This window comes from Cupressus sempervirens, chromosome 6, assembly GCF_028749045.1.
Source record: "Cupressus sempervirens isolate cs-2001-9-10 chromosome 6, ASM2874904v1, whole genome shotgun sequence".
NCBI lineage: Eukaryota > Viridiplantae > Streptophyta > Pinopsida > Cupressales > Cupressaceae > Cupressus > Cupressus sempervirens.
This window is the reverse complement of record NC_143123.1, coordinates 201,536,919-201,549,494: the sequence shown is the minus strand read 5'-3', so window position 1 is coordinate 201,549,494 and position 12,576 is coordinate 201,536,919. Positions and strand designations below refer to the sequence as shown.

Here is a 12,576-nt window from a genome sequence, read left to right as displayed (position 1 = left end):
TCCATAAGAGTTCAACACATAACACAATGATTTGGTAACCCATAAACACTTCAAGATGAAGGTAAAATTAGGGTGGGGATGAAACCCACAAATCTCCATTGTTGCAACAATAAAGTTAACCGGTTAAGGTTACAATATTGGATCATAAAATATGATCTACCCTATGAAAGGTCTTCCTTATTAAAAGCTTAAGAGACTGTTAGGTCTCATCTTGTTAAAGGATTTTACACTCACAATAAAGTAAGGACTATGTTAGGAGATTTTCATAGGCCTGTTAGGATCACTCTATTAAGAGATTTACCCTATCTCAATTACAAAATAATTGATTCAATACCTAACCCTCGGTATGCCCTGCATCTCTTATATGATTCTCCTAATCTTATAACTCTAGTCAATCCTTCACTGCTCTAATTTCCCTATGCTTTTTATGTCTCTAAAACTTCTCTTTACTCCTTGACATGTGTATAAATCCTTATGCATTCTAACACACTTGTAATCTCCTTCTCTTTTTCTATATGATTCTAGGATTAGAATCCTCCTTAAATAGATGTCTTGTGAAGTTTCCAGATCTTGATCGATGGTTTAAACTTCATCATCTTTTGTCGTTTACATCCCTTTGTCTAATTGGTTGAATTCTCTATGCCTTGGGACCATTAACTTCTATAATGATGCATAATCAACATTTAATTTGGCTCTACAGATATTAAATACCATATAAATGTTGGCCAAAAGAGTTTACATATGAGTTTGTGCCTTTACAAACTCTCATATCAAAACTAAACTGCTCGGTACTTGAATGCTCTGACACTCAATCATGCATAAATCTTTATGTTGTTACTCGAATTCTATATGTCTATTTTCTCAACTCTTGATAAATTTTCAATATGCCTAGTCTTCATTATATTGCTCGGTTCGTACTTCTTCTAAACTTGCATATCTACTTGGTCTCTACTGAATGCTTGGAAATCATTGTCTTTCTCAGTATAAGTGTTGTATGCTTGGCCTTTACTAGATAACTTGGTCAGAGTGATGACCTTGTAATCTTTCCTAGTAAATGACTAAGTGTTTGGACATTAATCATCAACATAGGATTAGAGATCAATAATCCCCCTCCCTTTGACATTAGTGGCAAAAACATTTTGTCATGAAATCATTTTTTTCAAAATTTGTATTCTCCCTGGAAGACCAAAATTTGATTCTATTCAACCTGATATCTGCTTCATATCTCCTTCTTTATTGCTTATCTCCCCCTTTCTCATCAATATCCCCCTTGTTTTTGTCATTGATGGAACTTGGGGCTTTTGGGGTGAGTTGAAACTTCTCAAAGAATTGTTGATGACTTTCGATAATATTGGCACAACCAGTATTCTATCTTTCTTTTATCTATTCCAAAATCTAAGATTGAATCTCTAGCTCGATAGCTAAGTCAATAAATTGTGCAATATTTGAAAAATTTGTTCATTTCTTCAAAATATCTCTAGCTATAGAGATTACCTTATGAATTATCTCTATATAATGTGGCAATAGCTGAATTTGAATTAATTCCAACTTATTCCTTATCTCTACATCTCTAGCCATGAGCTCGGCTAACCTCTTTTGACTGAATGTTAGTTCACTATAAGAGGATGAGCTTGAACTTGCATTCTTGCCCAATTTGATAAAATTAGATCTCATGCCTACATACAACAACTCTAATGAGCATGTAGTATATGTTGTAAAGAAATATATATCACACAATTTCAAGTATAAATAATTGATGGTCTGCAAAGTTGTTTCCAATTGTGTAATAAATGTAGAAAGCTCGACTTGTCTCTATACAAGTTCCTGTAAGACTTTCTATAGTACTTTATGCTCCATTCTTCTTTTAGGCCATTGTAATAACTTTTCATTTGCATCTATCTCATATGTCTAAATTCTATCAACTATATACACTAGTTGATCCAATATTGTATATTGATTATTCCAATTTGTGATTCCAAATGCATCTGTAAAAATATCCTTGACAGTATGTAATACCTATCTTCTCTTTTGCTCTATTTTCAATCATTCTTGTTTTTACTTTCAGCTCCACAAGATTTTCAATTCTTTCATTTTCTCTAGTGTAAGATTATTCAAGTCATATTTAGGTAATGTGATTACCTCAACAGGATTCACCGACTCATCATCATTCTCCTCTTCTCCATGAGTCACATCTTGATATCTGGAGGGTGTATCACTGGGTAGTGATAGTTGAAAGTGCTTCCCTTTCTCACTTGATGTCTCCTTTAGCTGTTGCACTAGTGTAGATATCACCTATTGTACAAGTGTCACTTATTTTGGTTCTACAACCTTTGCACTTGGCAATTGAATAAGATCTTGAGTAGCCTCTTTCTCTTTCTGTGTTACTTCAACTTCTACCATATTAGTGCATGAATCTTTGTCAAAATTTGCATAAGAGTTGGTAATGAATATATAATTAATGCCTTACCAAGTTACTTGACACTTGTATCCTCTATAATTGGTGTGATCGTAACATCATCAATCTTCTTGACTTCAAGCTTTGGATATTCAACCACATGTAACAAAATTTGGTTTGTATAGAGTTTTCTTGAGTCTTTCATTTAACCTTAAATTTATTCTTCAGTCAATACATTAGGATTAGGTGGAGGGTTGTTAGTATCATCTTCAATTGTGCTAGTGTCCTTCTATTCATACCCACTAACAAGTTGTTGAATTTTTGTTGTCATCTTGGCCACTTCTTGCTTATATTCATCTTCAAATTATATAGCATCTCGATATTCCCTCTCCTCTATTTTTGGAGTAAGCACTCCAAATTCTTCTTTCCATACTCTTATATTTTCTTGCTCAACTTCATCAGCTTTATTCTTCAATACTTTATATGCCATATCCCTTGGCATAAACTTCTTAACAAAATTCTTCCCTAAATATGCCATAACTTGTGCCAATATTGTTTCTCTTATTTTCTTCTCAATAGACAATGCCCATTTCCACTTAGCATCCACTCTTTTGTACAATCCTACTATAAATCCAATTCCCAATTTGAGGGGTGTGCACTTGAATTTGATCATCATATCAATTATTCTGACCTCAAGTTTAACTTGTTCATCATTGTTCAAAGAATTGTATTGAATTTCTTTGAATCCCATTATGCTTTTTGATTCTATCAATTTTGCACATACCTGATCAACAGTCATTGGAGAGATTCTATTTACCACTTTTAGTTTTTTGGTCTCATAAGACTCATTCTTTTCTTCATCTTTCTCCTCCTCTTATGTAACAATCAATTTCCTCTTCTTTGATGGAATACTTGTTAATAGCTCAGTAGGAGTTTGTGTTGACCTCTTTCTAGTGATGATCACCTTTTCTTACATGTTCTTCTGGAGATCTTTCTTCAACTTAGGTTCTATAATAACAACCTTTCTTTGTATAGTGGCCTTTGTCTTCACAACTAAAGCTCTTTTTTTTTTTTTCTCCGAGACCTCTGAGGGTTGTCCTGACCCTTCTCCTTGTTCCTATAATACTGGCCTCAAAGGAATTTCTCTTTATTTTCCTTCCTACCTTTAGTGTGCCAGATTCTGTAGATAGCTCGTCAATAACAATTTCATACGTGCCAAACTACTCGGCACTAGCATCAATATCTTCTGCCAACAATGCAGTAACTATTGTCATTACCTCATCTACATTTACCTCATAGGGAATTGGCCTTAACCATACTACCATCAATAATACTGCCAGTGCATACACAAAATCTATGTTCACAATCAAACATATTTCATCATAATATTGGTCTACAATAGACTTTGGAATCCTCATCCTATTCTTAATTTTTGCTTTGAATTCCTCAAAGTAGTTGTCCATTACTGCTTTAAATTTTCTCCTAACTTATTTATTAGGTCGTTTAACTATTCCACAACATTCCTATTTCTGTCCCATGTAATCCTTCCAATGGTAGGAAAATAGTTCTATATATTGGAAAATATAGAAACTAGTAGGGAACCAAACTTACAAGAGGTGTTCTTTGCTTTTCTTCCTACCTCTAGGTTCTCTATAAGTTGATGCAACTATATCTTGGAAAGATTGTATGAATGATCTTTCTTCACAATTTTGTAGCCCAAATCAACTACTACACACGACATGTTGTTCAATCTTTTTGATTGATAAGACTCATGTGCAATCACATGAACAAAAAACTCAATTAGTGGATCCTCAATGTTGTCTATTGACATTCCATGACCATTCCACTTTTCCTTGGTCAAGTTCTCAATCTCATTCTTGGTTTTTCTCCTTATGCTCTTTGGTTGATCCAATATAGGGTACCTAGTTACCATTCGAATGATTGCCTTGTTGATCTTTATTGGTCCACCTTTCAGCTAAAATTTCATGTCATGAACTCGGCTACTTAGCACAATTCTGATCCATTTGACCTTGAAAACTTTTGGAAATCCAAGGGCATGGGTAAGCCCTTTATCAACAATGATTATGAATTCATCTTTTAGAATTCCAACAATTCATAGCTTGTTATATGCTGCCCTAATTCTAAAATATTCAATCTCTCCAATCTTATATTGATAGCATGATCTGATGTTTTGCATAGTCAATACTCTGGGTGGAATAGATGACAAAGCTCCAACATTATCAACATGGGTTTCAATATTAACTATATTTCTAAAATTTGGTAGAGGTCTCTAATCATTCCTAATGATTTTTACATTGCCATCCTTTATCATTTTACTTTTAGATGCCATGGTGAACTAGGGTTTTGAATAATTTTTTTAAAACATACCTTCATTGAATACTTTACTTGACACTGAGAGTAATACTTACTTTAGTTCACAAATTCATTGATAACATGCTAAGACTCTTTTCTCTAGTCATTGAAATCGCTTCTATCACATTTAATTCTTCTTGTGATCTCTTTGATTGATTGGTGAGTAAAAATGAATGTTCAAATTCAATAAATACCTTTGATATTTCATTTTAGGTTTTCAATTAATGTCTTCATACTTAGATAGTGTATGACAGCTAACTTGGTCTTTACTTTAGTTCAATCAAAGTTATTCACTCAGTCATAACCATTTCACTAAGTCTATACTACATGGCTCAGTCAACATAGACTATACCATTGATGCTCGGTAATTTCTAATTTTCTATTCCTAACAGATCTTAATGCATCTCTATTTATGCAGATATAACTTTTCATCAATTTTATGTTAGGAACTAATGTAAAATATAACTTTGAGTATACAGTTCCTACATACCTTCTTTCTTTAGTGAGATGTGGTGTGATCACCTGATCCATCAGATTGGGTGGCCACCGTGTCTTCTACTCCATTGCTTCTAGCTCTATCTTTATCCATGTCTTCTTCCCTTCAGGTTTGTCATTTACATTCCTTGGTATTGGTGTTGGTGTCCTGGTTTTGCAGTTCTTACTATTGTGCCCAACTTTGAGACAACTGAAACATATTATCTCTCCATTGGACCATTTCTTGTAATTTCCTCTAAAATGTGTTTTGATGCAATTCTCTAGAATGTGTCCATACTCTCCATAATAGTGACAACTGTACCATCTGTTGTAATCCCAATCATAGGTATTACCTTTTTTTTTGTATGGGTTTGTCTCTCAGGTAACCAGTGTGACTTCTTCTTAAGTCTACACTCATAAGCTCTATGTCCATACTTTTGATAATTTTAGCAATGACCTTGGAATCTAGATACCTTTCTGGTTGAGTCATTGTTCTTTGATTTACATTCATGTGTTTGATGTCCTTCTTTCATTCATTTAAAACAATTACCATTTGACTTAGGTTTAGGAATTTGCTTACCATTTTTGTTTTTGCAAATATTGGTTGTGTTCAATTTTCCCACAATGATAACATGTAGGTTTTCCTTTTGATTTTGCATTCCTTTGTTCTCCACTTTTAGATGATTCTCCTTCTTCAGTAGTTGAAAATTGCTTTTTGTATCCAAGTCCAGAGGTGTCTTTTTCTCTAGGTGACTTCACCATGTTTTCAAAGTGCTTGATTGCTTCATTTGGTTTTTCCATCCTCTCTATGATCTCCTTTTCATGCCTTAACTCATTTTTTAATTGTTCATTTTGTAACCTTAGATTTGTGATCTCCAAATCTTTTTTGTTTGTTTTCTAGTTTCCAATCATAGATTGATTTATCACTTCCGACTGATTGTTTGTAATCTTCTAAACTTCAAATGATGTTTCTTCAAGTCTATTAGCCATATGCCTTTTTTCTTCTTTACCTCCGTTCTTATCTTCTATTGCTTTCTTTTTTTGTTCAATTGCTTCACAAAGTGTAACATATTGAATTTATTGTTCTATCTTGAGATCTTTCACTTCTTTCACTAGGGCACTATTCTTCTCTAGCAATTATGTCATTGCTTCATTATTGTTACCAGTATTTCCATTGTCCAGAAGTCCTTCTATGTACTGAGTGTCATTTAGGTGAATAGTTAACTATCTTCTTCTCTTTAGGGTTTTCCTTAATTCCTCTTTTGTTGTCTCTAATTATTGCAACATAATCTAGATTTCAATCATCTGATTCTCAATGATCTTTCTCATCTTGTACACTTCCATCTCCATGATCTTATACTCTCAAGATGTTAGGCTTCTTAACAAGAGAACTAAGCTCTGATAAATTTTTTTGGAATAGGTATATGGGAGACAAGATACTGAGAGGGTGGGGGTGGGGGTGAATCAGGATCTTAAATGTTTTATCTTCAAAACCAATAATATAAATTCACACCTAATTCATCGCACAGATCTATCAATAAAATTGAAATGCTATAACATAAATGAAATACATCACATCTATAAGAGTTCAACACATAACACAATGATTTGGTAACCTAGAAACACTTCAAGATTAAGGTAAAAGTGGGGTGGTGATAAAACCCACAAATCTTCACTACTGCAACAATAAAGTTAACCAATTAAGGTTAGAATGTTTGATCATAAAATATGATCTACCCTATGAAAGGTTTTCCATGTTAAAAGATTAAGATATTGTTAGGTCTCACCTTGTCAAAGGATTTTACACTCACAATAAAGTAAGGACTCTATTAGGAGATTTACATAGGCCTGTTAGGACCACTCTGCTAAGAGATTTACCCTGTCTCAATTACAAAATAATTGATTCAACACCTAACCCTGAATATTCTTTGCAAGCTGATCTTGGGTCTCCTCTTTCCTATATCTCTGATATGATTCTCGTAATCTGATAAATTTTGTTAGTACTTCACTGCTCTGATTTCCCTCTACTTGATCTGTGTCTAAAACTTCACTTTACTCCTTCACATGCACATACATCCTTATGCATTTCAACATGCTTGCAATCTCCTTCTCTTTTTCTATATGATTCTAGGGTTATAATCCTCCTTAAATAGACATCATGTGAAGTTTCTAGCTCTTGATCAACGATTTAAACTTCATCATCTTTTGTCATTTACATCCTTTTTGTAATTAGTTGAATTGTATGCCTTGGGATCATTACCTTCTATAATGACGCATAACCAAAAATTGATCTAGATCTACAAATATTAAATACCATATAAATGTCGGCCAAAATGGTTTACATATGAGTTTGTGTCATTACAAACTCTCATATCAAAACTAAACTACTTGAAACTTGAATGCTCTGACGCTTGGTCATGCATAAACCTTCATGTTGTTACTTGGCTTCTATATGTCTATTTGTTTGGCTCTTGATAAATTTTCAATATGCTTAGTATTCATTATATTGCTCATCTCGTACTTCTACTTGGTTCACATATCTTCTTGGTCTCTACTGAATGCTCAACAATCATTGTCTTGTTCAGTTTAAGTATTGTATGCTCGTCCTTTACTAGATAACTCAGTCGTAGTGGTGATCTTGTAATCTTGCCTAGCAAATGACTTGCAAATTACTAAGTGTTTGGACACTAATCAACAACACAGACTTAGAGATCAACATTGGCTTTAGGGAAATAGACAAATTAGAGGCAAAATTTGAAGTCTTCTTCTCTTAGTAAACACACTAGAATCGAGAGGGTGATTAAACACACTAGGCTTCAAACTAAGTTAACTACCATGCATGTATACTTGGTACTTATCTTAGATATAAGGAATCAAAACCTCCAAATAATGAAATTCACTTGGGAAATTGATAGACTTGAAAGATTGTCCTCTTGGAGGGGACAATGGTTGTCTAGGCTAGGAGGATAGTGATGTTGAAGGAAGTCATAAAATCTAAAATCTAAAAGAATTGGGTGAAGTGGCCTGTTATTGAATCAACTATGGAAGAGTAAGGCATTGGTTGCAAAATTGGTCAAGAAAATGCACAATAAACCTAATTTGAAATGTGTAAGAATATCTAATCAAATACCTATATATAAATTACCAACATAATATATTCAGAAATTCAAACCTATTAAAAGGATTTCAAGTATGGAACTTCATGATGAATTGTAGAAAGATAATAACAAATCATTTTTTATGGGATATTGTAGACCAAAACAATGCATCATTTTGGGAAGACCATTGGGGTGGGTATCCAACACTAATTCAAAAAATGAAAACTAACTAGATAAGGGATAATCTTAAGCAACACTAGGTTATTAAAAATAAAATATTGGCATTCAAAACTAGACAAGTAAGGTTAGTATGGGGCACTTCCCTAAGGTGACTATGTTTTCATGGGTAGCCCTTCAAGGAATAACTCTTAGAATGGAATGGTTTTGAAAAAAAAGATTTGAGAGTCCATTAAAGTGTGTTATGTGTGAATACAATGAAGAATTAGTGGACCATTTTCTATCAAATAGTCTTCTCTTTTCCTAAGTCCCTTGGAAATACTTTTGTGTCAAATTGGATTGTATCATGGTGGTAGAAAATGACAATATTAAAATTCTATTTGAAAGCTAGATACATTTGAAAAAACCAAGTATCTTTGGAGGTTTGTGGATTAGAAGTCTTTCATTATTATTATTATGGGAACTTTAGAATGAACATAGCCCAAGAATCTTCCAAGACATGAAGATGGAGTATGGAATGCTACTAAATAAGATTGAAGTAACGTACTAAAAGCGAACAACTTATCTTCCAAAGGACACCCAATTGGCCACTTTAAATGGAAAAATCTGAAATCATTGACATTGATTAAAGGTCCCTCACTTTTTTTTTTTGCAAAGGAGGCTCAGAAAGTTTAAAAGCCACTAATCAAAGTGCTTGGACATCATCTTGAGTTTTGGGAGCAAGAAAAGACATGGCCTATAATTAAATATTGTTTATAGTAAGAACAATTAGAAATCTTACTAGATGTTGCAGGAAAAAATGTCTAAACAACAAATTAATTTCTTCTTCTTAAGAAAACCCTATACATTATACTAAATGCAGATAACTAAATGATAAATCACTTTAATATATTATTTGTAACATTTATATTCAATTTATTTATCTTCTACATATTTTTATAATAAAAATATGTAACATTTACATATTTTTATTCAAAATGTTAGTTATATGTTGGTATATACAATATAGACACAACTGACTTGAACTAGTAGTAGGATAATAGATTAAGCTAGCATCCAAAAGTTTTTGAACTTTCTACTTGTAACCAAATATCCTCCCAAGTTCCTACTCTTCTTTCTCACTGCCACTGTCATGCACTCTGCATTGTTAATGCAATATTCCACAATATCCATCTTAGAAATACTTCTCCTTAACAGAACCCTGCATTACAAAACACAGATACTTCATATTATCTACCAACATACAAGAAATCATTTGTCGTAATGGCTACACAATTTACACTACAAAACAAAAATACTTCACATTATCTACCTACATACAAGAAATCATTCGTCATAATGACTACATAATTTACACTACCTGTATAGGAAAGAAGACCTGGGTTGGCCCAATACAAGCAGAGAGGCTTGAAGCTTTTTGGCTTGACTAACTATCAAACAGCCCATATCATCATTCCTTCCATCTATAACCACACTTTCTACAATCACCTGAAATTAAAAAATTTGCACATTCACAATAGCTTTCCCATATAAACAACAATAGCTTTCATATATAGTTCTATAAAAGTTATTTTCTTGGAGTTTAGATTTCATTGTGTAAGTTTTGTTTTTAATATTATATCTCTTCATTCTCAAAATGAATTATAGAGTAAATAAAAATTTATGCAATAAAATTGAAAAACTAAGCAAATCATAGTAATAAATTATAGAAATCTGGTCTCTCTTATCAATAGGAATTTCATCAACCAATCTCATAGTAATACCAACCTCTGGTCTATATTGCTTGCAGAGAGCCATGAAAGAATTGGCAAAGCAGCAAGCTTTCATGTCCACAAGCCTTCTTGGTTCCTCAGGATCTCTGGCTGCAAACAGAACTCCTGTAAAAGAAAAACAAGGATTATTGAAGAAAAAACAATTATCAAATATCCTTGGCCAATGAAACTTCCATTATTGTAATTGCAGCAACCTTTGGCTTGAAGAGGAGGCAGAATATGAAGGAGAATGAGAGTATCAGAGTGAGAAAGTGCCCACAACATGGCCGATTCAGCTTCATTGGAATCATCTATAACCACCATCACTTTCCTCATACCATTATTATTAATAAGACTACCATTATTAATGATATTTTCACCATGATTATGGCGTTTCTTGTCCTCCTCCATGGAATTTGAAACTGAGTTAGTGGGCACAACTAAATTTGATGATACCATAGCTTTCTCCATTGGGCAACTTAATATATATCTGAGTACAGCAGGCTGCAGAAAAATGTCAACTATGTAACCAACAAACTTAACCACCTTGTCTTAAAGTCAAATTGATCCTTATAAGTCATTTGTAAATTTCCTTTCTGAATTTGGAAAGTTCCAGGGATTTTGACTTTGTTATAAAGCTATTTTTCAAATGCATTGACTTTCATCCCAGATCATAAGGCTCAACTCAACTAATCTTAATGCACATCAAGTGCAATACATAATGTACTGTCAAACACTGATATGCCGCAGATGGTGAACGTGTGGCTTCCTTTTAGGTTGGCAGATTGAAGTTTTAAAACTTATAACGAATTTGGAAGTATAATGTGTCAAAAGTTTAAAACCTAATTTCCCTTTATTTAATTTTTCTTTCTTTTGTTTGATCCTTTTTTTAATCAATGTTTAGTTTTTTCATAATAATAAAGATATAATCAATAATGTTCTTATAAAATTTGTAAATATAATTTTTAATATATTTTAATAATAATTGATTTAGGTTTAATTATATTTGTACATTTTATATTGTTTTCAAATTTAAAGAAAAGTACTAATAAATAAATATAGATTTATTTATTTTTCAGTGAAACTGTTTATTTATATTAATCATAAAAATGGATTCAAAAAGGATTCTAAAATAGAAGAACCAATGAAGAAAAATTCTGATTATTATCCAATACAAAAAAGAAATGCAGAAGAAAAAACATTGCATTCTGAGAGTATTAATCAGTATCAAAAAATCATGTTGTTGTGAGCCCCAAATCTAGATCCAAAAACCCTTAAATCTCGTTGCATCACAGGGGGAATAACAAAATCATCAACAAAATGCAAGTCTTCAGAGAAACTATCGGAAGACTGATATCCTTACCAAGCTGCATTTAGTGTGAAATCATTACTTGCAAGATATGGTAATGCAATGACAAATGGCATTTGGAGTACAAAATATGAAACGACCCCTGTGAAATTGGAAGCAGATGGTTATTTTAAGAGAATTTATTAGGGCATGATAAGAACCACGCGGGTCTTCCAAATTTCATAACCCAAAAGTAGGACAAAGAGCAAGTGATTGGTAATGACCATAGTACGATCCTAAAAAAATGTTGATGAAAAATGCAATCCATTTAAAATCTTCAAATCACCAAGCTGGAAAGTCCAAATGCTCGACATACTATAAATCAATTTATTTAAGAGTAATCTCATGAATTAAGTACCTATTACAATTCTCACTGCTTTTCAAAGTGATCTGAGTAGATGGATCACGCACTTAGTAAATAATAACATATTCAGCATGAGTTGGCAAGAACAAAAGCAGAGATTATGGATATCACCATAAAGTTTCTGTCACCTTAAGTAATTATTAGCATTCAAAAGCTACGAGCAAATTATTTTTATGGCCAATACCAATTTATGATCACTGATGGTTCAATAAAGATTATTAAATCAAAATTGCATAAAGGTTGTCTTGTGGCTTAAATTCTCCAAAATTAGTGACAAGTAACTTGGGGAAGTCAACAGGAGTAAGTGGGGAAACTAAAGAATTAATACTAACTTCATCAGTATCCAGATTAGCCAAACAATCATCTAATAGATTGCCTTTTCTATAAGTATGCGTAATGTAGCATTCAAAGATTGAGTCAAGAAGGCACTAGACTTGTGCATTATATACTGAATGGACTAGTTATACACACGAAGTTTTATACATGCATTAATAATAATGGTTGAGTCCCTTTCCACATGCAAACAAGATGTAGACATTGATTTTGCAAGTTCCAAACCAAAGAGTAGGGCTACGACTTTGGTTTTGTTATTGGTA

At 32.8% G+C, this 12,576-nt stretch overlaps 1 protein-coding gene across 1 annotated transcript; it reads right to left on the bottom strand.

Moving 5' to 3' along the window:
- Window positions 1–9,494: 9,494 nt before the first annotated feature.
- Window positions 9,495–10,695, bottom strand: LOC149551932 (uncharacterized). The gene is made up of 4 exons (XM_089789750.1): window positions 10,484–10,695; window positions 10,285–10,394; window positions 9,878–10,005; window positions 9,495–9,718 (listed from the first exon to the last, which is right to left on the bottom strand). The coding sequence occupies exons 1-4, from the start codon at window positions 10,677–10,679 to the stop codon at window positions 9,562–9,564; spliced, it is 591 nt and encodes a 196-aa protein (XP_089645876.1). The 5' UTR covers window positions 10,680–10,695; the 3' UTR covers window positions 9,495–9,561.
- Between the last annotated feature and the right edge of the window lie 1,881 nt (window positions 10,696–12,576).